The sequence below is a fragment of the Hemiscyllium ocellatum genome, chromosome 16 (genome assembly GCF_020745735.1).
Source record: "Hemiscyllium ocellatum isolate sHemOce1 chromosome 16, sHemOce1.pat.X.cur, whole genome shotgun sequence".
NCBI classification, from domain to species: Eukaryota; Metazoa; Chordata; class Chondrichthyes; order Orectolobiformes; family Hemiscylliidae; genus Hemiscyllium; species Hemiscyllium ocellatum.
This window is the reverse complement of record NC_083416.1, coordinates 87,276,177-87,300,809: the sequence shown is the minus strand read 5'-3', so window position 1 is coordinate 87,300,809 and position 24,633 is coordinate 87,276,177. Positions and strand designations below refer to the sequence as shown.

The following is a 24,633-nucleotide window of genomic DNA, read 5'->3' as shown; positions in this document are numbered from 1 at the left end:
TGCTGAAGATAGGAGACAGTAAGGACTGCAGATGCAGGAGGTCAGAGTTAATAAATGTAAAGCTGGAAGAGCACAGCAGGTCAGACAGCATTCAAGGAGCAGGAAAGTCAATGTTTTGGGCCGAACCCCTTTGTCAGGATCCTGAATGCTCAATATCGCTTTGTTATAAGCTTTGCATTGTACCAGCTAAAGCTCTGAAGTTCCCATACATCGCCACTGGCAGTTAGCCAGCCGTATACTAGCTACCAGGAATAGGAAGCAATATTTAAATTTTGTTTTTCATTCACTCATGGGATGTGGCTGTTGCTGGTTAGGCTAGCATTTAATGTCCAATTCTGGTTAAGAACATAGAGATGGAAGTAGGCAATTCAGCCCCTCAAGTCTGTTCCACAATTGAATGTCCTTGAGGAGGTGGCAGCAAGCTGCAGTCCGTGTGCTGTAGGTTGACCCACAATGCCATTACAGAGAGAATTCCAAGATTTAGATCCAGTGACAGTGAAGAAACAGTGATATATTTCCTGTCAGGATAGTGAGTGGCTTGCAGGGGGTGGTGTTCCCATTCATGTTGCCCTTGTCCTTCGAGATGGAAGTTGTCATGGGTTTGGAAGGTCTTCGGAGTCTTGGTGAACTTTGTAGATGGTACCCACTGCTGCTGCTGAGCATCTGTAGATTCATTTTAGATGCGTCTGGACGGATGCATGAGTAGGTGGGGAGCAGAGGGATCCAGATGCTTAGGAATTGGGTGACAGGTTTAGACAGTAGGTTTGGATTGGATCAGGCTTGGAGGGCTGAAGGGCCTGTTCCTAGGCTGTAATTTTTCATTATTCTTTCTTTATTCTAATGACCACTTTGTCCTTTGCACTGGGCATGTACACCATTCACACTCTTGTTTCTCTAATTCTGTCAGAAGTACAATATAAATTCTTCCGCCTGGGAACCCTCCAACCACAAGGTATGAAACCCATATTCCTAATTCCTTCGTCTCCGCCGCATCTGCTCCCAGGAGGACCAATTCCAACACCGCACAGCCCAGATGGCCTCCTTCTTCAAGGACCGCAGATTCCCCCCAGACGTGATCGACGATGCCCTCCACCGCATCTCCTCCACTTCCCGCTCCTCCGCCCTTGAGCCCCGCTCCTCCAACCGCCACCAAGACAGAACCCCACTGGTTCTCACCTACCACCCCACCAACCTGCGCATACAACGTATTATCCGCCGCCATTTCCGCCACCTCCAAACGGACCCCACCACCAAGGATATATTTCCCTCCCCTTCCCTATCAGCGTTCCGCAAGGACCACTCCCTTCGTGACTCCCTTGTCAGATCCACACCCCCCACCAACCCAACCTCCACCCCCGGCACCTTCCCCTGCAACCGCAGGAAATGTAAAACTTGCACCCACACCTCCACACTCGCTTCCCTCCAAGGCCCCAAGGGATCCTTCCATATCCGCCACAAGTTCACCTGTACCTCCACACACATCATCTATTGCATCCGCTGCACCCGATGTGGCCTCCTCTATATTGGTGAGACAGGCCGCTTACTTGCGGAACGCTTCAGAGAACACCTCTGGGCCGCCCGAACCAACCAACCCAATCACCCCGTGGCTCAACACTTTAACTCCCCCTCCCACTCCACCGAGGACATGCAGGTCCTTGGACTCCTCCACCGGCAGAACACAACTACACGACGGCTGGAGGAGGAGCGCCTCATCTTCCGCCTGGGAACCCTCCAACCACAAGGTATGAATTCAGATTTCTCCAGCTTCCTCATTTCCCCTCCCCCCACCTTGTCTCAGTCGGTTCCCTCAACTCAGCACCGCCCTCCTAACCTGCAATCCTCTTCCTGACCTCTCCGCCCCCACCCCACTCCGGCCTATCACCCTCACCTTGACCTCCTTCCACCTATCCCACCTCCATCGCCCCTCCCCCTAGTCCCTCCTCCCTACCTTTTATCTCAGCCTGCTTGGCTCTCTCTCTCTTATTCCTGATGAAGGGCTTATGCTCGAAACGTCGAATTCTCTATTCCTGAGATGCTGCCTAACCTGCTGTGCTTTGACCAGCAACACATTTGCAGCTATAAATTCTAAAGACTCATGCCAGACTGAAAAAGTTAATTCTGTTTCTCTCTCTTGGACAAATGCTGCCAGGTGTACTGTACTGAGTTTCTCTAACATTCTCTGTGATGGTATCAGGTTTCCAGCATCTCCACTATTTTGCCTTAAGACCAAGGGGTGGAGGAGGGATTAGTTTTTAAGAGTAACATTTAACCCCTCTCCCACTAGTCTGTCTAAGGAGGAAAGTCTTCCCATGTGAGGGGTCCTTGCTGCTTTGAGTCTTTCGCTTGGGGCGAGCTGCCTCGATAGGCGGTTCCAACCCCCCCTCCCCCCTTCCCCCACCCAGCTAGGCACAGGCAGAGGTTGTGGCCCCAAATCCCACCCCTGCTGTTTGAATGGCAAAGGCAGTTTGATGAGGTTGTAGAGTGGTCGAATTATCTTGAGTTTTCTTGCTTTCTCTTTCATTATTTGACATGAAGAAGTCATCAGCTTAAGAACTTCTTTATGTACTGTTGGTTATTATTAGTTTATTCACTGCTCCCTGAATGTGGTAGTGAATCTTTCTCCCTGCATTAACATGTGATAGTCTTCTGTGTCTGTGAACAATCTATTTAACAAATTATACAGGTATGCGTACAGGTCCTGACTTAATTTCTGGCTCAGTCTGGAACCAGGGTCAGGACCGATGCAATTCCAATTTGCCTTTGCAGTACTTCATGAGCTTAATTATTAAGATTCTAGGGGATCTGACATGGGTAGATGCTGAAATGCTGATTCTCCTTGTGGGAGAGTCTGGGACCAGAGAGAATAATCTCAGAGTAAAGGGTCATATATTTAAGACAGAGATGACAAGGAATTCCTTTTCTCTTATGGTAGAGAATCTGTGGAAATCTTTATCATACAGGGCAGTTGCGGCTGGTTAGTTAAGTATATTGAAGACTTAATCAGTAAGGGAAGTAAAGACGGTGAGGGAAAGGCAGGAATGTGGAGTTGAGGATTATCAGACTATCAGATCAGCCGTGCCCTCATTGAATGGCGTAGCAGACTTGCTGGGCTGAATGGTCTACTTCTGCTGCTGTGTCTTATGGCTGTATGTTGTTAAAAGGGTCTTTGGTGTTACTTACAGGAGTAATAGCCCACATCTGCATTGACTGTCAGCCGACCGATGTCATAGGTCTCAATCATATTGGTGTCCCATTTCTTCCTGTAATGTGTGTCATGGAGCACATCATAGAGGGTGGCAGCTGAAACATCTTTGCAGTTAATCCTCATCTGAAAAAGAAATGGTGGCAGTTTAGAAGGTGTTTTGATGTGATATCCTTCCTTAAATAAGGTGACCAATACTGTACACAATACTCCAGATGTAGTCTCACTGTGTCCTGTTTAACGGAAACATAATCTCCTTTCTTTTGTATTCATTTCCTTTTTGATAAATGATCATGTTCTGTTAGCTTTCCTGGTTACTTGCTGCATTTGATGATTCACGCACCAAAACACACAGTTCTCTTTGTATTGCAGAGCTCTTCAATCTTTAACATTTAGATCATGTGCTCCTTTTTAATTCTTCTGCCAAACTGGACGGTTCTACATTAGACCCATTTGACAGATTTTTGAAAACTCAGTTAACCTCCTGATATGACTCGGTTATCTCCCGATGTCTTCTTCACAATTCATTTGGTGACCTATCTTTGTGCCATCAACTTAACAATGAAAATGAATCTTCCAGCTCAACCTGCAAACCTACATCCAGAACCAGAACTTGAGCTAAACATCTTCTCAAAACTCATTAACAACAATTGCTTCAGTCCTGTCATCTAGAATATTTATAGAAATTAAAATTAGTTACAGTCCCAGCACTGATCCATATGACACACCATTCATTACAACTCACCAATCAGAAAATGACTCATTTCTGCAAACTTTCCCTTTCCTCTTCACCAGCTCATTTTCTATTCCTGAGAATATGTTACCATATTACTTACTGCAATAAACTTTGATAATTTAAAATTTATTTCTGAACTTTGTGAATCCCTGGTATTACAGATTGCTAATTGCACAGCAGGCAACTGAGAATCACTGTGGGTCTGGCATCACGTATAAGCCCAGGCCAGGTAAGGACAACAATTTTCCTGCCCTACAGGATATTAAAGGATCTGACAAGTTTTTATCAGCATTATAAGTACATCGTTGTCACTAGGCTAGCTTATTATTTCCAAATTTTTATCGAATTCCAATTTCGGCCATAGTGAAATTTAAAGTCTTGCCCCTAAAACAAAGCCTTGAGTGTGTGCTTTACTAACTTATGGACATTATTTTTATACTACTCACTCCCTGTGGTGGACCTTTATCAAATAACTGCAGTACCTCCACCAGCTCCCCTTCACTGCAGCATGCTGCGATGCAGAGGGAGCTGGGTGTCCTTGTGCACGAATCACAGGAGGTTGGTCTGCAGGTACAGCAGGTAATTAGGAAGGCAAATGGAATTTTGTCCTTCATTGTTAAAGAAATTGAGTTTGAAAGCAGGGAGTTTATGCTATAGCCGTACAAAGTTGGGCTGAGGTCACACCCGGAGTACTGTGTGCAGCTTTCAGTCTCATTACTTGAGAAAGGATGCACTGGCATGAAAGGGCGTACAGAGGACTTTCCTTTGGATGATTCTGGAGTTGAGGGGGTTGGTTTATTTGAAGAGATGGAGTAGTCTGGGATTATATTCATTGGAATTTAGGAGAATGAGCGGAGATATTATAGAAACATATAAAATTATGAAGGGATTCGATAAAATGGAAGTAGAGAGGATATTTCCACTGGCAGATGGAACTAGGATAAGAGGGAATAGCCTCAAAATTAGGGGGAGCAGATTTAGGACTGAATTAAAAAGGAACTTCTTCACCCAGAAGGTTATGAATCAATGGAATTCCCTGTCCAGAGAAGTAGTTGATGCTACTTCAGTAAATGTTTTTAAAGCTAAGCCAGACTTTTTAAAATAATAAAGCAATTAAGGGTTGTGGTGAGAGGGCGGGTAAGTGGAGCTGAGGCCATGAACTTATTGAATGGTGGAGCAGGTTCAAAGGGCCAGATGGCCAACTCCTGCTCCTTGTTCTTAAGTTCTTATGATCATTCAGATAAAAGATCAAAAGAGAGGTACAGCACGGGAACAGATCCTTCGGCCCTCCAAGCTTGTGCTGATCACGCCTTAACTAAACGAAAAAACAACCCTTCTGCCCTTATTCTGTCCATATCTCTCTATTCCCTCCCTATTCATGGAACCATCCAGATATCTCTTAAATGTCGCCAACGTACTTGCTCCCACCATCTCTTCTGGCAGTGCGTTCCAGGCTCCTAGCACTCTCTGCATGAAAAACCTCCCTCGCAAATATCCCTTAAACTTTCTGGATAAAAGCAAATTATTGCGGATGATCAGATTAGATTATTACTTACAGTGTAGAAACAGGCCCTTCAGCCCAACAACTCCACACGGACGAGCAACCCACCCAGATCCATTCCCCTACACCTAACACTACAGGCATTTTAGCATCGCCAATTCACCTGACCTGCACATTTTTGGACTGGGGGAGGAAACCAGAGCACCCGGAGGAAACCCACGCAGAAACGGGAGAATGTGCAAACTCCACACAGACAGTTGCCTGAGGTCTCTGGCAGTGTGAGGCAGCCGTGCTAACCACTGAGACACTATGCCACCCAGGATACTGGAATCTGAAACCAAAAGTGAAAATGTTGGAAAATTTCAGCAAGTCTGGCAGCATCTGTAAGGAGAGAAAAGAGCTGACGTTTCGAGTCTAACTGACCCTTTGTCAAAGCTGACTGGGTCAGTTAGACTCGAAGCTTTGACAAAGGGTCAGTTAGACTCGAAACGTAAGCTCTTTTCTCTCCTTACAGAAGCTGCCAGACCTGCTGAGATTTTCCAGCATTCTCTCTTTTGGTCCCTTAAACTTTCCCCTCTCACCTTGAACCTGTGCCCCCTTGTAATTGAAACTTCAACCTTGGGTAAAAGCCTCTGACTATCCACCCTATCTAAGCCTCTCGTAATACTGTAGACCTCTATCAGGTCTCCTCTCAACCACTGACTTTCCAGTGAAAACAATCCTAGCTCTTTCCAACCTCTCCTCAAAGCCAATGCCCTCGAGATCACGCAACTTTTCTGGTGAACCCTCTCTGCACTCGCTCCAAAACTTCCACACCCTTCTGGTCGTGTTCTTTTCTCCAAAGAACTCTAAATTACTCATTAAACATGATTTCCCTTTCACAACATGATATTGACTCTGCCTGATTACATTGAACTTATCCTGTTAGAACTTACCCTGTTACTTTGTTAGTAATAGCTTGTAACCGAGTGGTACTTTATTACAAGTTAATTCTATACTGTTGCATCATTCCAGGTCCAATACAGTCTGCTCTCTCATCAGGTTCAAAATGTGCTTTTCTAAGAAACTATCCGAAAAATATTCTATAAACTTATCTTTAAGCCTATTTTTGTCTATCTGATTTTGTTGTCTATGTGTATATTAAAATTCACCATGATTCCTACTGTACATTTCTAATAAATCTCCCTTCATACCTCACTATACCATGTGGTTGCTGCCTCACTATACCATGTGGTTGCTGCCTCACTATACCATGTAGTTGCTGTTCAGAGGCCCTCCATCAGATTTTTTGCCTTTACTGTTTCTCACTGCTACCCAAATTGCTTCCACTTCTCAGTTTCCTGAACTCAGTTTAATCATCCCTCTTTAATCATGGGACTATAAGATATAGAAGCAAAATTAATCCATTCAGCCCATTGAATCTGCTCTGCCATTCAATTATGGCAATCCTATTCTTCTGCCCTCTCCATGTAGCTTTCAATTCGTTTCCTAATCAAAAACCTACCTATTTATGTCTTAAATGCAATTAGTGACTTGGCCTCCACAGGCTCACCCCATCATTCATGAAGAGAGCCACATCTATACCTTTTCCCAGCTTATTATCCATTTGAAATGTTCTATATATTTTAATATTTACATGTCAATCTCTATAATCCTGCAGTCATATATCTGTAATGATAATCAGATCATACTTGTCTATTGTAAATTTGTTTTCTTCTAAATGCGAATTGCATTCTGATATGGAGCCTTTAGTTTTTATTATTTATTTCACCTCTAGCCTTATCTATTGATTTAATCTTTTAGCCTCAGGTCCAGATAAGTTGTATCCCAGATTGCTGTGGGAGGCGAGGGAGGAAATTACAGGACTTCTCCATCAATTTTTTAAATTCCTCTCTGGCCACAAGGTGGTGCCAGAGGACTGGAGGACAACTGATGTTCCACTTTCAAAAATGGTGGTAGAAATATACCAAGGAATTACAGATAGTGAGTCTCACATCAGTGGTAAGAAAGCTATTAGACAAAATATTGAAGGTTAAGAGAGGATTTTTCCAGAGGGTGGTGGGTGTCTGGAATTCACTGTCTGGGAGAGTGGTTGATGTGGGAGACCTCACAAACTTTAAAAAATACTTGGATAAGCACTTGAAATGCCATAACATAGACTTAGTGGGGGAAAGTGGGAAGATTTGGTGTCTTTTTCCGGAGATATTTTAAAATACATTAAAGGGAAAAGGTTAACCAGGGAAAGAGGATAGACCAAAGGGGCAACTTGTGTGTGAAGCCTCAGGATATTGGAAAGGTGTTGAATGATCCATCTTCATTCTGGAAAGGGAGAGCATAGGTGTAGAATTCAAAAAAAGGGACTGTGAGGAAGTTGCACAGTGCCATAGAAAATAGGGAGCTATTGGAGACTCTGTCAGGCTTAAAAACAGACAAATCCCTTGACCTGGATGAAATGCATCCCAGGATGCTGTGGGAGGCAAGGTAGGAAATTGCAGGAACTATGACACAAATGTTTAGTTTCTCTCTGGTCACAGGAGAAGTCATGATGTGAAGGTGCCAGTGTTAGACTGGGGTGGACAAAGTCAGGAATCATGGGATACCAGGTTAAAGTCCAATAGGTTTATTTGAAATCACAAGTATAGCCCCTTTGGAAATTTGGAGCCTTTTGGAGGTCCTGTTTCAGTCCATTTCTGAGGAGAATGCTGCGGCACATCAGAACTGGCGATCGATGAGTTGAGCAAAGTATTCCATTCTCATGAGGGCGTCCTTCAAAATCTTTAGGTGTCCATCATGTTCCTCCTCATCTGAGCAGATCCTGTGTATAGGCAGGGCTTGTTGGTAGAGGATGGCTTCTTAAAATGTTTAGAGTGGAAGTAGCTTGAGAAGTGCAGCATTGTGAGGTTACTCGTGGGCTTGTGATAGAATGAGGTACTGAGGTGTCCAAACTTGATGGAGAGGTGTGTGTCCAAGAATGGGACAGATTCTGAAGAGTAGGTTGTGGTAAGTCTGATGGTGGGATGAAACTTGTTGATATCGCTATGTAGTCATTTCAGTCCTTGTCCAAAGGAAGGAAATGTCATCAATGTAACTGGTGTATACCATTGGTCAGAGGTCCTGTGCAGTGAAGAAACCTTGCTCAAACTTGTGTTGGAAAATGTTGGTGATTTGGGCTGCAAATTTGGTCCCCATGGCAGTTCCGTGTGTCTGGGTAAAGAACTGGTTGTCAAAGGTGAAGATATTGTGGTCGCGGATGAAACGGGTGAGTTGTAGGACAGTGCCTGGAGCGTAGCAGATGTTGGTGTTGAGCACTGAGGTAAAAAAACTGCAACAACCCCCTTGGAAGACAGATGCAGGATAGATCCAGTCAAACAAAAGCCAAGAGAACTGTGGCTGTTTTAAAACAGGAGCAAGTGCAGAGGTTGCTGGAGGCAGTCAGTGGATCTGGCGGCATCTATGAAGAAATATCAGAGTTAATGTTTTGTGTCCAGTGACCCTTCTACGGTTTTTCTTCACAGGTGCTGCCAGATCTGCTGGGCTTTTCCAGCAGCTTCTCTTTTGTTATATATTACTCAAGTCTTTGGTTCGTCTTCAGCATCAACTCATTTTAAATTTTTGTAATTATCTCTCGGCCTCATTCAATGGATTATAGGTCAACCCTTCGCTTGTTATTCAGCTATTGATACTGCACGCACACTGTCTAACACTCTTGGTCATCTGCAGAGACTGATCATTTGACACTCCACTCACACCCTGTGTATGAATTTTTGATCTCTCTACCCATAAATTTTGTACCTGTGGGCTTCCCTCTCACTTCACCTGACGATGGAGCAGTGCTCCGAAAGCTTGTGATTTCAAATAGACTTGTTGGACTATAACCTGGTGTCATGTAACTTCTGCCTTTGGTGTGCTTTAAAACCACAACCTCTGACTTTTAACCTGTATTTCGGAATTATTCTAATGCGACCACTAAACAACCATCATTACTATTTCAGCAAAGATATTTATTCATCAATTATGAATTGAAAATACTTCATCAAATACATATTGAAAAGTAAAATTCAACCTTGAAACTCAACCTCAAAAGAAAGATTATTTCAGTGAGGTGCTTGTCCAGATTGTCTGCCTTATACAAAATATTAAAAGCGACTTGAATTGGGGAGACTAGTTTGGATAAACCAGGCCTATCTGCATATTTCTGTCATTTATAAAACAAGTAATAGTCAGTGCACCTCATGCACATCAGCTGAACTATTTATGCATGGAGCTTTCCTACTGATGTAAAGTCAGCAGTTCAACCTTTGAAACATAAGATAAAACAACCTCAATGGGGTGAATTAAATAATTTATAGTTTACCAATGGATACATACTGCTGACCAGCTTTATAATTAGCATAGTAAAAAACCCAGTGTAACTACTATCCAGTGTAACTATTTCTTCAATCAATAAATAGGTTTGGCATGGTAATAATGGGAGCCAGTATGCAGTATAGGTACAAGGGTTCCATTTGCCACTTGGCTTCTGATTTTGGTGTTATTTCTTTGGAATACTGTGCACACTGGGATTGCTATTTGAGATGGAAAAGAAAATAACTGAAGCCATTGGATATGGACATGTAATGTAGAGACTGCATGTGAGACCCTTAGTGTTAGTGAATAAAGCAGCCTTCTTACTTGCATTCCAAATTACCCCAGCCCTATTGTAGTGCTGGAGGTGATCTGGGTGATCAATAATGGCTGTTAGTTCTTAGGATAGGCAGACTCACCCATCCACAACATCATCTACACGCATTCTACTCCAAAATGAAATGTCCTTTTGGTAAGCGGGGGGACAATGAGCCTAAAGTAACAACAGTGAACCAATTGCTTGTTATTGTGTGTACAAGACATTTTAGAGGCTGAGGTTTTATCAGGAGATGAGATAGTTTTGGAAAGTGGAGCTGAACAGAAGAAGAGCAATGATACTAAGTGGAGCGCTGACAGCCTTTTCTGTTTTAGTTCCTTAAGTTGCTGTGTTCTTCAAAGCTGAGCTGTGTTTTGAGTTGCTCGTGTATAAGTGTTTTCTGGTGTGCTCAGTGGAGTACTGTCAGAATCAGAGCAGGTTGCTTTAAGCTTCATTGTAAAAGCCCAATCTCATTTTCCCCAAGGGCTTCCCTGCTCGTAGCATCTTCACCCATTGGCCACATAAAAGATTTTGTGAAATCAAAATCCTATACAAGCGCTGTGTGAGCACATAAAGTTATCTGCCCAACTGGTGATGCGTCACCCACTTCCTAATGACGTTCCTTGAGTTAGATACAACATCGATGTGGGCGAGAAAGACAGCACTCAGAGCCCAGCATCGTCATACTATAGTAACATAAACGAGTACCTCCTGAGGCCTGCTGAGTCCACTGATAAAAGAGCTAGTAACATTGGAAAAGAGGAAACTAATGCGTCACAGCGAGACATGATCAAAGTTTCCATTAATTATCCACAAACACATTTTAGTAAATCTATGCAGAAATATTCAACTTAAAATTCTGCACTATAAGATGAAGAGAGTGCATTTAAGGTTTCAGAGAGTGGTTCCTGTCCTGAGGAATTTCAGTTGTGAAGATGCTGGAGATTAGAATACTGAAGAAATAGAAACATCATAGAGAGGGTGGGGATTAGATCTTTTCTCTTTTGAATTTTAAGCAATATCTTTGACAACAATATATGAATCATTTTAACAACCTTAATCAGAAACGACAGGATGGATAAACTTACATTTCCTAACAGAGGAGGTGGAAAATTGACACATGGAAGAAATTCTTATTCCATTATTAATTAAGTCGGAAGAACATTCTCTGAGCAAAATACGAGGTCACTCAGTGTGACACCAGGAGCTGCAGCAGAAGTGAAGTCATTGAGGGTTAGGGTCTGGGATGTCCTGCCTGGGTGTGTGGCACAGGCAGGGGCAACCAAATCGTTTAAGAAGGCATTGCACAATTATTCAAACAGAAACAAGTGGCTCTCTTTTACCAGAGGTTGGTCAAGTCTCCATTTTGGTGAGTTATGTGGTGAGGGCTTCTCTCTGCAAGACCTTAAGGAATTTATCTATTTTCCAAAACGTGCCTCATTAACTATGTACCAGTCCTTGAGGGTGTCCTATTGTTGTATTTTCCCTGTTGCCACAGCTGGACTTGCCCAGGATTCCTATTGATGGTGCTATATTTAACACACAGCCAGCACTTCTTTGTAAGCACTGTCAGTCTGGAGCTGCTCCGTATGGTTCCTGTGAATGGCCCCACACAAGACAGACAGTGGAAAATTGGCAAGAGCCTGACGGGCCTGGTGAATGGGATGGTTCAGGGAGGACCATGTTCTTCCTCAGGGATTAGCAGTGGCAACTAGGCACCTGACTTTGCCAGCTTGTTCTGAGATTGCCACCCGACCATCTGCTTTCTGATACCTCGCACTCACTCTATTTCCACTACTGTACCCACCTCCCACCAAGGCACATGCTCTGTCACTCTCACTATTATCCACAACATCCTCCATCACTCACTCTCATCCACTTCAACCCCTGGCATTACTAACCCTGCATGCCCTCTATGCTGCCCACTCACTCAGTAACCCCCTACTTGTTTCTACAGTAGTAGCTGCAATCTCTTTCAATCCCTCCAAATCCAGGAGAAGGTGGAGAGAGCCAGGACGATGGTGGACTGCCTGACGGTCAGCTCCTCACCACCCACTGAGCAGAGGATCCTGTTCCACACCAGCAAGCACCAGGAGCAGTCCCCTGTGGAGATTCCAAAACCTCCACGTTGTGCCAAACAGGGAAGAAACATTGTTCACTGTTGTGCTGTTATCCCAATACCCCACCATCACTGGATTCTTATCATTGCCATATCTTCTCGCCCTTGGTCCCAATGCATTCCCTTTCTCTCTCTCTCTCTCTCTCTCTCTGTGTTTCAGGGACACTTGCACAGTCTTCACTGTCAGGAGCTTGCCCTCAGGTGATCCCCTCATCTACCTCTGAGGAAGAGATCATAGATTCCTCATGACTGCTTCCTGCACTGTCCCCCAGCCCAGATCCTCAGTGGGACCATCAGCTTTCGAGAGTGTGGGAGGACAATCTGGTGAGCACCTCACTGTAACAGCTCTGCAGCTGCCTGAGGAAGAAACAGCTAAGAAACAGCATTCAGAGATCTGCCTGAGAGCAGGCAACTGCTCAGCCACAGGCAGGAAGGATAATTTGGGACGTCATTGAAATGTGCAGCCAGAAACAGGAGCAGCGGGCAGATTTGTCAGGGACACAGCAGGACTGCAGCTACACTAACTGTAACCCTCTGCCTCAGGCATGGGAGTACCAGGCTGTATCTATGGGAAGGTTAGTGGCAACGCACAGACCTGTACTCTATCATTCTTGACTGCCTCATTCCTGATGAAGGGCTTAGCCCGAAACGTCGATTCTCCTGCCCCTCAGATGCTGATGTCCTTTTCCAGCGCCACACTACTCCAACCTCCTGCATCTACACTCCTCACTTTCACCTCTATCATTCTAGCCACTAATGGCAAGACAACAGCAGGTGAGGGACCCTGACCTCACCCCAGGTGCCCTGTCTTCACAAGGAGACAGGGGAATGTCAGGAAACACCCTGCTGGAGGAGGAACCACACACAGGTCCCCAGGAGGGTCTCCTTTCAGGACACTCCAGGGGTAGCTGTGTTTTCTACCTCCACTCTACTTGCCCCCTTACCCATGTCAGAGGTCGAGTCAAGAAGGAAGCACTTGCCTCTGGACAGAATGCACTCAGAATGCACTCAAGAGTATCTGGGCCCAAAAGACACAAACACCCAGGGGATTAGCTGACCAAACCTCTCAGGCTGACAGACTCAAATATCGGGCAGGACCCTCCTCCCCTGCTACAGACTGTGGGACTATACTGAGGCAGACTAGGAGAGAAAGAACAAACACTTTCTGAAGGCACATCAGGGTAGCACTTTGTTGTAAAGATGTTCTTACATTCATCAAGAAATATTAACTTTTCACCAGCAGCTATGTAAGTGAATGTCTGTCTAGCTGCTACTGAAACGTTAGATGGCCACGTTCTGGTCACCTTTAGAGCTACACACAGTCCAATGGTCCCAGCTATGAAGGGAGCAGTTCCTTCATTATAAGCTAGCTGAGGCACGTTGTCAAAGTACCATCACCTTCCAACAAGATACAATCTTTCCAGGCTCCAGAACATCGCTTATTTATCACAGCCATTCATGTGATTGGTTCTGATGCTGTGTGATCTGGTCGAGAGGCTTTCGGACAGGATTTGAACCCAACAGGAGGAATGCTTTGCCCTCACATGCACCATTTTCTGGTCACAGTTATTTATCTCCTATACTGTTAAATGCTGTTGCACTTTGAGGGTCTCACATCCAACAAAATTGGAGGCCCTCCCTGCCGGAATGAAACACTGACACTACCCACTCCGACAGTGCTGGAAGTAATTTCCATCTCCATTATGTTCTTGCTGTCTGCATCCTAATGGAAGGAAATAGCAGTCATACTTTAACTTAGATTCCTAAGAGTAGGGAAACAGGCCCTTCAGCCCAACAAAGTCCACACTGACCCTCTGAAGAGGAACCCACCCAGAGCCGATATTTAACCCTTACTAATGCACCAAACACGATGGGGAATTTCGCCTGGCCAATTCACCTGTCCTGCACATCTTTGGATTGTGGGAGGAAACCCACGTAGACACGGGGAGAATGTGCAAACTCCACACAGACAGTTGCCTGAGGCAGGGATTGAACCCGTGTCCCTGGCTCTGTGAGGCAGCAGTGCTAACTACTGAGCCACCATGCTGCTGAGCTTCACGGAGTGAGTCACAGGCCTAGCCTCTTAATCTAGGTGAACCCTTCAGATCTGCATCTTCCTTAACTTGGATGCCCTCTTCATTAACCCCTTTAACTTTGTTCTTCCCAGGTCCCCACCCAACCCATTTATTTAACAATTCATCTCTCACTCTATCCCTGAGCCCCAAGACCTGCTGTATTTGGTGGTGCTGACTGTCAATTACCCCCATCTTGCCTTCCCATGCCCTATCTCCTTTCCAAGTTGAGCTATTCCCTTCACAATACTCTCTGTGCCCCAGCGTGCTGCCTCTTTTTTCCACAATGGAGTTCCTCAGCTTCCCTTGCACAGGAACACCCCGCTGACCTGTAATAAACAGAGTCTGAGGATTGGCCACGACCCCAACCGATGATTGACCAGACCTCTGACTGATCTCCACACATCTCCCCTACTGACCCATCACAATTCCTCAGACCGGTTACACTGGACTGACAGTGAATACAAAGCCCTGACTCCAATCACATCAATCGGCCAACTGACCATCTCCAAGCCTATCAGCAAGAGAACATTCGAGAGGCCCTGAGATATATCTGGTTTCTGTTCATGAGCTGGGGTGCTGTCCTTGGCTGCAGAATGCTCTGGAAGCACCTGCCCATAATAGGTGCCAGAGTGGTCCAAAGTGCAGAGTCCAGGTGCTGGATCATCTTATAAATGGATTGGCCATAAGGTGCAGATGGGGCACAGATGGATGCCAACACCTATGGATGTGGGTGCAGGTGGTCACTGCCTTTGGAGCACACACTGAGATGTTAATATCAGATGTCTAAGGTGGAGGTCTGGATGAGCAAGTGGTGAGCGCAATTCTCCAGATACCCACTCAGACTTCTGTGTCAGGAATTGTCTCCATCTAGTTTCTCTCCAGTGGGTGGACAAATGGGAAACTGCATCTTAATGAGGGGAGATTAGGTAAGAATGACATGGTGATGGGCCTCTCGCAGCTCTCTAGCAAGATTCAAATCTCACTACTCAACACTCAGTAGGAGAGTGGCATTCTTTGCTTTCAATGTCCAGGATCTCACCTCTCCAGATCCCTTCTAATTTTCCCCGTTATTCTCACCAATGTCCATGTGGCTCAGGGGCTGAAAAGCTCTTGCCCAATAGTCACAGTGACAGGGAAAGACAGGAGAATGACTCCATTTTTTACAGAGTGATGAGGAGAGTGGGCGGAGAAAAGTGAGGGCTGCTGGGAAGGGTACATTTTTCCACTTAAAAAGGGGCTTAGCTTGGGAGTTGGGTTTCCATTTTTTTTTACACAGCAGCTTGGAGAGAGAGTAGAGAGAAGCGAGAGCGGCCAGGAAGGGTAAGAGATTGTTTTTTAAGTGGGTTCTGAAGGAGAAGGGTGAGCAGTCAGAAATCATGGTTCATATTGGCACCAATGATATAGCCAGGAAAGGGGTTGAGGATCTGAAAAGTGACTACAGAGAGTTAGGTTGGAAGCTGAAGAGCAGGACGAGTAGAGTAGTGATCTCAGGTTTGCTACCGGTGCCACGAGATTGTTCCTCATCTCACTGTCAGTGAGTGCAGCTTAACACGTGGCTGTGAGGCTGGTGCAGGAGGGAGGGCTTCAGATACCTAGACCATTGGGATGCCTTCAGGGGAAGGTGGGACCGATGTAAGAAGGACTGGTTGCACCTGAACTGGAGGGGCACAAATGTCCTGGGTAGGAGATTTGCTCATGTGTTTTGGGAGAGTTTAAACTAGTTTGGCAGGGGGGTGGGACCAGAGTTAAATATCTGAGAGGGAGGCAGTTGTAGATGGGGCAGTGACAGGATGTAGTGAACCTATCGGGAAGGTTTCTCATGTGATGTCTACTTTAACGCAAGAAGTGTCAGAACTAACAGTGATGAACTTAGAGCATGGAACAGTACTTGGGATAATGATGTTGTGGCCATAACAGAGACATGGGTATCACAGAGGCAGGAGTGGTTGCTAGATAGAGTCATAGAGGTGTACAGCATGGAAACAGACCCTTCGGTCAAAACCGTCCATGTCGACCAGATATCTCAGCCCAACCTAGTCCCACCTGCCAAAACCTGGCCCATATCCCTCCAAACCCTGCCTTTTCATATACCCATCCAAATGCCTCTTAAATGTTGCAATTGCACCAGCCTCCACCACTTCCTCTGGCAGCTCATTCTGTCCATGTACCACCCTGTGTGTGACAAAGTTGCCTTTCAGGTCTCTTTTATATCTTTGTCCTTTCACCCTAAACCTATGCCCTCTAGTTCTGAACTTCCTGACCTCACGGAAAAGACTTTGTCTATTTATCCTATCCATGCCCCTCATAATTTTGTAAACCTCTATAAGGTCACCCCTCAGCCTCCGATGCTCCAGGGAAAACAGCCCCAGCCTGTACAGCCTCTCCCTATAGCTCAAATCCTCCAACCCTGGCAACATCCTTGTAAATCTTTTCTGAACCCTTTCAAGTTTCACAACATCTTTCCGACAGGAAGGAGACCAGAATTGCACGCAATATTCCAACAGTGGTCTAACCAATGTCCTGTACAGCTACAACATGACCTCCCAACTCCTGTACTCAATACTCTGACCAATAAAGGAAAGCATACCAAACGCCTTCTTCACTATCCTATCTACCTGCGACTCCACTTTCAAGGAGCTATGAACCTTCACTCCAAGGTCCCTTTGTTCAGCAATACTCGCTAGGACATTACCATTAAGTGTATAAGTCCTGGTAAGATTTGCTTACCCAAAATGCAGCACCTCACATTATCTGAATTAAATTCCATCTGCCACTTCTCAGCCCATTGGTCCATCTGGTCCAGATCCTGTTGTAATCTGAGGTAACCCTCTTTGTTATCCACTACACCTCCAATTTTGGTGTCATCTGCAAACTTACTAGCTGTACCTCATATGCTCGCATCCAAATCATTTATATAAATGACAAAAAGTAGAGGGCCCAGCACCGATCCTTGTGGCACTCCAATGGTCACAGGCCTCCAGTTTGAAAAACAACCCTCCACCGCCACCCTCTGTCTTTTAGCTTTGAACCAATTCTGTATCCAAATGGCTAGTTCTCCCTGTATCCCATGAGATCTAACCTTGCTAATCAGTCTCCCATGGGGAACCCTTGTCGAACACCTTACTGAAGTTCATCTAGATCACATCTACGACTTTGCCCTCATCAATCCTCTTCGTTACTTTTCAAAAAACTCAATCATGTATGTAAGACATGATTTCCCACGCTTTAGTCAAGCCATGTTGACTATCCCAAATCAGTCCTTGCCTTTCCAAATACATATGTCCCTCAGGTTCCAGGACTCAGAGCATTTAAAAAGAACAGGGATGGGGAGAAAAGAGGAGGGGGTGTAGCATTGCTAATCAGAGAGTGCATCACAGCTGCAAAAATGAAGGTTGTTGAGGAAGGTTTGTCTACTGAGTCAGTATGGGTGGAAGTTAGGAACAGCAAGGAACAGCCACCTCATTGGGGTTTTCTACAGACCACCTAAAAGCAGGAGGAAGATTGAAGAACTCATAGGCAGGCAGATTTTGGAAAAATGCAGATGAAGCAGGGTTGTTGTTATGGGTGATTTCAACTTTCCCAATATTGACTGGAACCCCCTTAGTGCAGATGGTTTAGATGCAGCCGTTTTTGTCAGGTGTGTTCAAGAAGGTTTCCTTACTCAGTATGTAGACAGGCCAATGAGGGGAGAGGCCATTTTGGATTTGGTGCTCAGCAGTGAGCCAGGACAGGTGTCAGATCTCATGGTGGGAGAACACTTTGGGGAAAGTGATCACAACTGCCTCATATTTACCATAGCCATGGAGAGGGAAAGGAGCAGTTACCCTGGGAAGATATTTAATACGGGAAAAGGGAATTATGACGCGATCAGACAGGAGTTGGGAAGTACAGACTTGGAGGAATTGTTCCACAGAAAGGGCACAACAAACACGTGGAAACTGTTTAAGGAGCGGTTGTTGCGAGTGATGCATAAATGTGTTCCTCTGACACAGGCAAGAAGGGGTAAGAACCTTGGATAACGAAAACAGACGAGCTTCTCATCAAAAGGAAGAAGACAGCTTACGTAAGGTGGAGGAAGGAAGGATCTAGCACAGTTTTAGAGGATTACAGGCTTACTAGAGAGGAGCTCAGAAATGGACTGAGGAGAGCTAGGAGGGGGCATGAAAAAGGCTTGGCAAGAAGGATTAGGGAGAACCCAAAGGCATTTTACTCAGACATGAAGAATAAGAGAATGATCATGGAGAAGGTAGGGCTGGTCAGGGATAGCGGAGGGAACTTGTGCGTGGAGTCTGAGCAGATAGGTGAAGCCTGACATGAGTTTTTGCTTCGGTTTTCATGAAGGAAAGGGACCTTGTTGTGAATGAAAACTTTGAGAAGCTGGGAAATGGGCTTGAACAGATCGAGAGAGGAAGTTGATATGCTGGAAATTTCAGCAAACATTAAGACTGATAAGTTCCCAGGGTCAGACCAGATTTTTCCGAGGTTGCTCCAGGAAGTGAGAAAGGAGGTTGCTAAGCCGCTGGCGAAGATCTTTACTTCCTCATTCTCCACGGGAGTTGTACCTGAGGATTGGAAGGAGGTGAATGTTGTTCCTCTTTTCAAGAAGGAGAATAGGGAAATCCCTGGCAATGACAGACCCGTCAGTCTCACATCTGTGGTCAGCAAGGTTTTGGAAATGATTCTGAGGGATAGGATTTATGACTATTTGGAAAAGCACAGCGTGACTAAAGACAGTCAGCATGGCTTTGTGAGGGGCAGGGCATGCCTTGTAAGTCTTATTGACTTCTTTGAGGATGTGATGTGACAGGTTGATGAAGGTCGAACAGTGGATGTCGTGTATCAGCAAGGCATTTGATAGGCTTCCCCATGGTAGGCTCATTCACAATGTCAGAGGCATGGGATACAAGGAGATTTGGCTGTGTGGATTCAGAATTGGCTGGCTGAGAGAAGGCAGAGAGTGGTTGTAGATGGAAAGTATTCTGCCTGGAGGTCAGTGTTGAGTGGGGTCCCACAGGGCTCTGTTCTTGGGCCTCTGCTCTTTGTAGTTTTTATAAATGACTTGGATGAGGAGGTTGAGGAGTAGGTTACTAAATTTGCAGATGCCGTTGATATTATTGAGGGCTATTGCATGCTGCAGCGCGACATAGACAGGATGCAGAGCTGGACTGAGAAATGGCAGATGGAGTTTAACCTGGATAAATGCGAAGTGATGCATTTTGGAAGCTCGAACTTGAATGCTGAATATAGGATTAAACACAGGATTCTTGGCAGTGTGGAGGAACAGAGAGATCTAGGTGTTCAAGCACATAGATCCTTCAAAGATGCCACCCAAGTGGATAGGGTTGTTAAGAAAGCATATGGTGTTTTAGCTTTCATTAACAGGGGGATCAATTATAAGAGCCACGAGCATTTGCTGCAGCTCTACAAGACCCTGGTGAGACCACACTTGGAACATTGTGTCCAGTTCTGGTCGCCCTACTATAGGAAAGATACAGAGGCTTTGGAGAGGGTACAAAGAAGGTTTACCAGGATGCTGCCTGGACTGGAGGGCTTGTCTAACACAGAGAGGTTGAATAGGCTCAGACTTTTCTCTCTGGAGAGGAGGGGAAGAGAGGTGACCTGAGCGAGATGTACAAGGTAATGGGAGGCATGGATACAGTTGATAGCCAGAGACTTTTCCCCAGGGCAGGATTGACTGCCACGAGGGGTCATAGTGTAAGGAGGAAGGTATAGAGGGGACATCAGAGGTAGGTTCTTTATGAAGAGAGTTGTGAATACATGGAATGAGTTGCCAGCTGTGGTGGTGGAAGCAGAGTCATTGGGGACATTTAAGTAACTCCTGGATATTCACATGAATAGCAGTGAGTTGAGGTATGCGTTGGTTGGTTATTTTGTTTTAGATTAGGAATAATCCTCAGCACATGGTGGGCCAAAGGGCCTGTTCTGTGCTGTACTTTTCAATGTTCTATGGTGTTCTGCTTTGTGATGGCCAGTACAGACATGATGGGCTGAACAACCTCCTAACAATTCTGTAGTTCTGTGGAATCACAGTTGATGCACTCTCTGGTAGTTGGTGTCATACTTACCATAAAGGAAGATCCATGTGATTGTTGGAGATTTTTGACTGAAGATGGACGGCACTGTGGCACAGTGGTTAGCACTGCTGCCTCACAGTGCCAGAGACCCAGGTTCAATTCCCGCCTCAGGCGACTGACTGTGTGGAGTTTGCACGTTCTCCCCGTGTCTGCGTGCATTTCCTCCGGGTGCTTTGGTTTCCTCCCATGGTCCAAAAACGTGCAGGTCAGGTGAATTGGCCATGCTAAATTGCCCGTAGTTTAGATTACTTACAGTGTGGAAACAGGTCCTTCGGCCCAACAAGTCCACACCAACCCGCCGAAGCGCAACCCACCCATACCCCTACATTTACCCCTTTACCTAACACTACGGGCAATTTAGCATGGCCAATTCACCTGACCGACACATCTTTGGACTGTGGGAGGAAACCGGAGCACCCGGAGGAAACCCACGCAGACACGGGGAGAACGTGCAAACTCCACACAGTCAGTCACCTGAGTCGGGAATTGAACCCGGGTCTCTGGTGCTGTGAGGCAGCAGTGCTAACCACTGTGCCACCGTGCCACCTAGTGTTAGGCGAAGGGGTAAATGTGTGGGTGGGTTGTGCTTCAGCGGGTCAGCGTGGACTTGTTGGGTCGAAGGGCCTGTTTCCACACTGTAAGTAATCTAATCTAAATCTAAGTAATTGTTGGAGGTTGGTAAATGATCTGGAATGTACAACTTGAGGATAGGAGACAGATTCAGTCTGAAGAGAAAAGCTTTGCATGCTGGTGGGGTGGAGGGTGGAAACAGGAAATAGTGAATGTTGGTTTTACAAAGAGACAAAACATGATCTGTTGTACTGTAGTCTTTCTCTGACTCATTAATCCAATGGACTGAATGGCCTCAAGGCGAATGGAATATTATTGAAAGCAGACCCTGACATGTAGAGATGAGGCTCAGATGAGATCGCACTGAATCGTACAGTAGTCTTGATGGATCATAAGTAGGGCCCACATCTGCTCCTGTTTATTATATTCTGACAGCCTTTGATGTGCCTCATGATTCATTGGATAATCATATTTTCAGATGTCATGATTCAGAAGGTTGCCTTCACACAGATTTTGTGATTGGTCCCTATTTAGAAACTCAGACTTAACATCTGTGCAGAAGTTAATGGCTGTGGCTTGTTTAACATGAGCTGGGATTAATGCTGCCTTCTTTCAGGAGGAGCAGGAAGTGACAGCAGGAGAAGGGGGAGGTGGGGATCTGCTCTTTAGGAAATGTGATGGGATTTAGGAAGCTTCTGTTGCACAGTGAAGGCTTTGACAGCAGTAATTAACTCCTCAGTGTTCCGATTATAGGGAGCATGTTGCCCATAAGGGAGCTGTCAAGGTGCGCAGTGGGTGGGTGAACAAACCAAGCTGCTCAGTTCTGAATTCCAACAAAGAAACTGCAGCTGGCCACTGAAATATCTCACGGCTGGCAGCAGCAGCAGGGTTTTTTTCACAAAAACTCACAATCAAGTTTTGAAAGGATTGTTCACTGTACAATTATGTCACCTGGTTTACAGATAACAAATGGATGTTAAGATCCACTCTGACTTCATCCTGTCCCTTTAATCCTCTCTTTCTGCCTCCTGCTTATGTTGATATTTATGGATGTTATTTTCTCTCTTCTCCTTGTCATTCTCTGTATTTTGTGATGACAGCAAAATTAAACATAAGAAAGGTTACAATTTTGCAGAAGTATCATTTACATAATCATCAACTAATGAAAAGAATGGGACTTGATGTTCACGTTCCAGACAGGACTGAGACAGAGCTGCACAAAATGTATTCATTCTCCAATAGAAACATTCATCATCTTCAAATAGCATCAAATATCCATTCAAAACGAATTACTTTTGATAAATACATTGGAAAGTGTGATGATCTGGGAACAATGATAGCACTGTGAAGGATAACAATGATAGCACTGTGAAGGATAACAATGATAGCACTGTGAAGGATAACAATGATACCACTGTGAAGGATAACAATGACACCACTGTGAAGGATAACAATGATAGCACTGTGAAGAATAACAATGATAGCACTGTGAAGGATAACAATGACAGCACTGTGAAGGATAACAATAGATACCACTGTGAAGGATAACAATGATACCGCTGTGAAGAATAACAATGATACCACTGTGAAGGATAACAATGATAGCACTGTGAAGGATAACAATGATACCACTGTGAAGGATAACAATGATAGCACTGTGAAGAATAACAATGATAGCACTGTGAAGGATAACAATGACAGCACTGTGAAGGATAACAATAGATACCACTGTGAAGGATAACAATGATACCGCTGTGAAGAATAACAATGATACCACTGTGAAGGATAACAATGATAGCACTGTGAAGGATAACAATGATACCACTGTGAAGGATAACAATGACACCACTGTGAAGGATAACAATGATAGCACTGTGAAGAATAACAATGATACCACTGTGTAGGATAACAATGATACCACTGTGAAGGATAACAATGACAGCACTGTGAAGGATAACAATGATAGCACTGTGAAGGATAACAATGACAGCACTGTGAAGGATAACAATAGATACCACTGTGAAGGATAACAATGATACCGCTGTGAAGGATAACAATGATAGCACTGTGGAGGATAACAATAGATACCACTGTTGAAGGATAACAATAATAGCACTGTGGAGGATAACAATAGATACCACTGTGGAGGATAACAATAGATACCACTGTGAAGGATAACAATGATACCGCTGTGAAGGATAACAATAGATACCACTGTGGAGGATAACAATAGATACCACTGTGGAGGATAACAATAGATACCACTGTGAAGGATAACAATGATACCGCTGTGAAGGATAACAATGACAGCACTGTGAAGGATAACAATGATACCACTGTGAAGGATAACAATAGATATCAATTCAGGTCATGCAATTTTTATTCGATGATGAGAATCTTTGATTTTACCACTCAACTTATCAAGATTCCTGGCCATTCCCCTCAACATAGTTTTACTGCAATAAAATTGGCCAAATACGTACCTTCCTGACTGAATTATCTCATCGTAATAGCCTCAAAAATGGGGCTGACATCAGCACACATTTGAAGAGAATGTCAACTCTACTTTTCAATGTTGACTACTCAAGAAAAAATAATCCTGAGAATATTCCACAATTCATGCATTATTCTGTGACTGGGAGGCAATGTTTAGACCATCTTGAACCTGATTTTCAATCTTCTCCAGAAGGTTGCCTGACGGAAGGTCTGCTTGAAGCAGCTGCCTTGCAGCACCCTCTGTATTCTTCAGGTTTGAGTTTAGTCTTTTGTGAGTGTTACCTCAGTAAGTCCATGTCTCCCAGTAGGGAGACTGCAATATCCAATTAATTTCATGTGCTGGGCCAGCTTCCTAGAGTAACCCCTTCTCTCTGTTCCACCACAATATTGGGTTTTCCTGTTGTATCTAGAACTTTAGCATCAAATGGTATCCAATACCTCTTCATTATTAATTTTAAACTTATCCAGTAACAGTTCCTCTTCTGTCACCATGGTCTGGGCAGTCTCTGTCTCATGGTAAAGACAGTAGGAAAGTATTAATTTAACACCTCAGTTTTGACCATTGCCTCTACCAATTACATACAACAGGATGAGGCCATTCAGCCCCTCTTACCTGATCTACATTCAATCTAACCTTATTCAAGGCCCATATCCTTGAATAATGTTGCTTAAACAAAAGTTTCTCTCTCTCAGATTTATAATTAACAACTGATCCAGCATCCACTGCCACATGGAAAAGAGTTCCAAGCATCTCTCACCCTTTGTGTAGAAGTGCTTCCAAACATCTCCTTGAATGCTCTGGCCTTAATTCTCAGACTATTCCCCCTAGATCGAGAATCCCCAACCAGTGGAAATCATTTATCTTTACCCTACCTTTCCCTGTTAATATCTTGAAGATTTTGATCGCATCACCACTTAACTGTTTAAATTTGTAAGAAAACAAGCCTAATTTGTCCAATCTTTCCTCATAACTTAACCCCTGCAGTCCAGAGATCATTCTTTTAAACCTATGTTGTATTCCCACCAGGCTGATCTATCCTCCCAAAGATATAGTGGCCAGATCTGCTCACAGTATTCTAAGTGGGGTCTAACCAGGGTTTTGTTTAACTGCAGCATAACTTCAGCATCCTAATACTCCAATTCTCTAGATACAAAGGGCAATAGATTAGATTAGATTAG

The 24,633-nt window shown here is 44.6% G+C and overlaps 1 protein-coding gene across 1 annotated transcript in view; it reads right to left on the bottom strand.

Moving 5' to 3' along the window:
- The window catches only part of stard15 (StAR-related lipid transfer (START) domain containing 15), a 161,544-nt gene that overhangs the window by 36,748 nt on the left and 100,163 nt on the right, over positions 1-24,633 (bottom strand). The window contains exon 2 of the mRNA XM_060836964.1: positions 3,181-3,328. Coding sequence (XP_060692947.1) covers positions 3,181-3,328 — 148 coding nt within the window. The remainder of the gene's footprint in view (positions 1-3,180; positions 3,329-24,633) is intronic.